Source organism: Bidens hawaiensis, unplaced genomic scaffold, assembly GCF_021521415.1.
Source record: "Bidens hawaiensis isolate Kalapana, Puna unplaced genomic scaffold, B.hawaiensis_p1.1 tig00038058_1, whole genome shotgun sequence".
In the NCBI taxonomy this organism is placed as follows: Eukaryota; Viridiplantae; Streptophyta; class Magnoliopsida; order Asterales; family Asteraceae; genus Bidens; species Bidens hawaiensis.
Genome location: NW_027505521.1, coordinates 170997 through 175611, shown reverse-complemented (window position 1 = coordinate 175611; position 4615 = coordinate 170997). Strand labels below are relative to the sequence as shown.

Here is a 4615-nt window from a genome sequence, read left to right as displayed (position 1 = left end):
TTATATCAACGATCCATCTAACAAGACTTTTGCTGCTTTCGCATACGAGCATGTATGGAATGTTGTCAAAGATCATCGTAAGTACAACTCTGCTACGCATGTTCATGGTTTTCAACCACCTAAAAGAACAAAAAGTAACAGCTCGGGGGGGGGGGTATACGAGTTCTGCTTCCGATGCCAACTTTGGTCAATCTCCTGAAATTACAATATCACTTGAAGATGTTAATAATGAAGACTTTGAAGTTCAAGTTCAGCAGGTTGCTCCAACACGTCCAATTGGGAGGGACAAGGATAAAGCCAAGCTAAAGGGCAAAGCAGGAATAGAGTCGTCTGAATACGACATGAGGAAGCTAAAGCTTATTGATGAGATATCCTCGACCAATCGTGCTAAGAGTGAATCGATCAGCAAATTCGAGCATAGAATTGATAAATTCTATGAAATTGAGGAAAAGAAGCTCGAGATGAAACAAAAAAAATTACTCTTACTTGACACGACTTACATGAATCCAGCTCAACGAGCCGAACACGAGGCAATGTGCGCTGAAATCCGCGAGAAATACGGCTACAATCGTATTTAACGCTTGCTTATGTATTTTTATTTTTAGGAAAATGTAATTTCTTTTTATGTATTTTTATTTTTAGGAAATGTAATTTCTTTTTATGCAATGTAAGTTTAAATTCCCAACGGCTAGTTTAATTAAAAAAATTCAAATTCCCAACGGCTAGTTTCTAACGGATAGTTTAACGACTAGTTTCTAACAGATAGTTTAACGGCTAGTTTCTAACGGATAGTTTAACGGCTAGTTTCTAACGACTAGTTTTTTAACGACTAGTTTCACTATATATACCTATCTAGACCAGCCATTTTCACACACACATCCCTTTACCTTAAACACTTCTATCTACAATTCAAAATGAGTTCAAATGATGAACAAGTCCCACAAAACATTCCGATGATGTTGATTCAATACTTTCAACATCTCATTTCCAATGATGTTGAAGAATTAGCAATGCAGCTGTTTGAGCTTGATGCTCAAGATGCGGCTGATTCACAAGAAGGAAGTTCTTCTAGGCGGAAGGGCAAACGAAAATACATAAATAGAGGCCGAAAGGATGGAGATGCCCGTTTGTGGAACGATTACTTTGCTCCAGAGCCGGTATTCAATGAAAGCTTCTTTAGACGAAGGTTTCGGATGAGCATACGTCTTTTTAATCACATTGTTAAGGAAATCTCTAAACCAGGTAGCTGTCAACATTTTAAGTATTTCACACAAAGATACAATGCTGTTGGTGTAAAAGGTCTTTCACCAATACAAAAATGTACAAGTGCCATTCGTCAGTTGGCATATGGTGCATCAGCTGACCAATGTGATGAGTACATACGCATTGGTGAAAGCACTTCCATTGAATGTCTACACAAGTTCTGTAGGTCTATTGTTGAGGTTTTTGGACCACGATATCTTAGAAGGCCCAACCAAGATGACATTCAACGATTGCTAAAATTGCATTCTGAAAAACATGGGTTTGTTGGAATGCTTGGAAGCATAGATTGCATGCATTGGGCTTGGAGAAACCGCCCAACATGTAACACCCCGACCGAAGGCGGATTATACATCGGGGCGCTACCAATTGTTTCATTACTCGTGACACTATTTGGGTGTCAATATTTAATAAATACATTTCATTGCGCATGCGCATAACACACCATAAAGTAACATAAATCACATATCATAACTCATAATATTCAAATACATAAATTTGTCTTGTTATATTTTAAACTAGGTCCAAAGTAAAAGAAAACATCCTACGTGTCCTCGAGTTTCCAAAAGCAGCTACAGCAAACCTGAACATGTATTAAAATAAAACGTCAACACTTGCGTGTCGGTGAGAAATCAAGTTTAATAGATATAAATAGATAATAACAAAGCACTGCGCGCAACATGTGTATAACTGGTGTTCAACATAGTGTGTAAACAGATTGTGATCAAGCCTAAATAGATCATAGCTCATAGTTCATAGCGTGCTCCAAATCGAGCAAAAACAAATAATCATTCGTGTATGTGCAAACAAACCAAGAAAATCGTAACAATAGGTCTCCCGTGTTCATCTAATGGATCCATGAAAACTTCGGAATAGGCCGATCAAAGCGGTTAATGATCAACACATACAAATATACAACACTAGTAAACGTCCATAACACATGGGTTTTGCGCACATAATTTCATAAACAAGTTTAAGACTCAAGTTGTACGAACACATGAACATCCCAAAACGTTAAAAAATAAAAGGGGATTAGGTACGAGATTACTCACTTGTAAGAGGTGTGTTGAAAGATAACGTAAGAACCAACTTTTAAACAAGCGAAAGTTAACCTATAAATAAGAGGTTATTGGTTTAACGATTGGTTTTTATGTCTTGAATATATGCAAGTCACTTAAACAAAATATATATTTACCGAGATTTCTGGGCAGAAAAGAAGAGAAGACGGATTGCAAAGAGGGGAGTGGAGGCGTCACTGAAGATCTTCGGCTGAGAGTAAAGGGAGAAAGATTTTGGGGAGTGTTTAAGTGTTTGAGTGTAGTGTTTAATTATCCAAGAAATTAGTTTTATATATAGGAAAACCCTAGGGAACACATCCCTTGAATTGGGGAAAAAGATCTTATCAAATCAAAGCAAAAGATATCAAAAGCAAAAGATATCACAAGCAAAAGATATGGTGGCAGCTGCAGGGGATGGGAAAGGCTGACAGGTTACTGTTCATTGCATGGGAGGGGTCAGTCAAAGTACTGTTCAAGACATGGAAAAGAAGATTTTAAAAGATTATGCCAGTTACTTTTTCTGACAACCAAGAGGGTTGGTAAGCAAGCTGCGCCGAAAGTGACTTTTCGGACAGATGTCAGATCTGGCCTATTGTGCCTATACCTTGGCAGGTATAGCACAGAAGATAAGATATTTCAAAAGCATACAGGCTGGCTTAAACCGGAGAAAAGACTTAAGTGTCTAGCGCGAGAAGGCTTGAGTGCGCGAGGGCGAAGGCAGACAGAACAATCCTTAGCGCGCCGCGGGAAGAACTACAATCCTTAGCGCGCCGCGGGAAGAACTACAATCCTTAGCGCGCCGCGGGAAGAACTACAATCCTTTGCGCGCCGCGGGAAGAACTACAATCCTTTGCGCGCCGCGGGAAGAGTTCGTCTCGCGTATCGCAGGAACAGCTGGTCTTCACGCAGGCTTCCTTGTAAGGAGTCTGGCGCGTGGAGCTGCGCAGACATCCTTAGGCGGGAAGAACCAAAGGACAAGCAAAGAGTTAAGAGAAAAAGGGGTTCAAGGCTTAAGGGTTAAGCAAAGGGGCGGGACGGCGACAAGAGAGAAAAAGGGGCGGGACGGCGACAAGAGAGAAAAAGGGGCGGGACGGCGGAAAGGAATTATTATTATTATCATTATTATTATTATTAGTAACATATATATATATATATATATAAATTTATAAAGATAATAAACAAATTTTAAATCTTAAAATTGGATCCGAAAACGGGTACCTGGGTCGGGTCGGATTTGGGCAGATGTCACACAACAGCTTGGAAAGGACAATACTCTCGAGGTGATCATGGTCATCCAACCATTATGCTGGAGGCTGTAGCATCACACGACCTTTGGATTTGGCATGCATTCTTTGGAGTGGCAGGTTCAAATAATGATATCAATGTTCTTAATCAATCACCAGTATTCAATCAACTCTTAGAAGGGAATGCACCACAGTGCAACTTTATTGTGAATGGGAATGAGTACACGCAAGGATACTATCTTGCAGATGGCATTTACCCAGAATGGTCAACACTGGTAAAGAGTTTCGTTTATCCGCCAAACAATAATCTTAAAATGCAATACTTTAAGCGACGACAGGAGTCTTGTAGAAAGGATGTTGAAAGAGCGTTTGGTGTCCTCCAATCAAGGTGGGCAATAATACGAGGCCCTGAAAAATCTACAAGCATACCAGTGTTAGGTGATATAATGCATGCATGTATCATTCTACATAATATGATTGTAGAAGATGAAGGTCATATGATAACTGATTGCTCCCGTAAAGAACATGAGCCTGAGCCACCAAGTTATAATGGAGGTGCACCCACTGAGTTTGCACACTATCTGCAGAGGTTTAGATCCTTACGAAGCAAAGATACTCACATCGCACTACGCAACGATCTAATGGAACATCTCTGGAATCTTAAGCAAGCTAATGAAGAGTAGATTTGCTCGAGTAAAAAGCTTAATTTTAGGTTATGGTTTCATTAAGTTTTATTTTGATTTTTAATCTTAATTCTACTTTAATTTAAATATATGTGTTTTACATTTCTAGGAAATGTAACTTTTTTATGTAATACAAGTTTAATTTTTATTTAATTTTATCTTGTTTTTTGTTGTTTATTATTTAAATATATTTTTACATTTATTTATTAAATATTTTTTAAAACTACAAAATAAAAGTTTTAAAAGAAAAAATAAAAAAGAAATAATGATGTGGAAGAGAGAGGTTGCATGTGGAAAGGATGGGTTGGAGTTAAAAAGAGAAGAGAGGATGCATGTATGAAGGATGAGTAAAAAGCTGATTTGGCAGTGA

The 4615-nt window shown here is 38.4% G+C and overlaps 1 protein-coding gene across 1 annotated transcript; it reads left to right on the top strand.

Annotated features, from left to right (window-relative positions):
* Nucleotides 1–914: 914 nt before the first annotated feature.
* LOC143613706 (uncharacterized) lies at nucleotides 915–4245 on the top strand. The gene is made up of 2 exons (XM_077087343.1): nucleotides 915–1584; nucleotides 3683–4245. The coding sequence occupies exons 1-2, from the start codon at nucleotides 915–917 to the stop codon at nucleotides 4243–4245; spliced, it is 1233 nt and encodes a 410-aa protein (XP_076943458.1).
* Nucleotides 4246–4615: the final 370 nt, after the last annotated feature.

What these genes read in the sequence shown, in the direction of transcription:
- LOC143613706 (XM_077087343.1), top strand. Translation starts at nt 915, where the DNA reads ATGAGTTCAAATGATGAACAAGTCCCACAAAACATTCCGATGATGTTG. An exon ending in TTGGAGAAACCGCCCAACAT is followed by an intron (nt 1,585 to 3,682) that starts GTAACACCCCGA and finishes TTGGAGTGGCAG; the next exon opens with GTTCAAATAATGATATCAAT.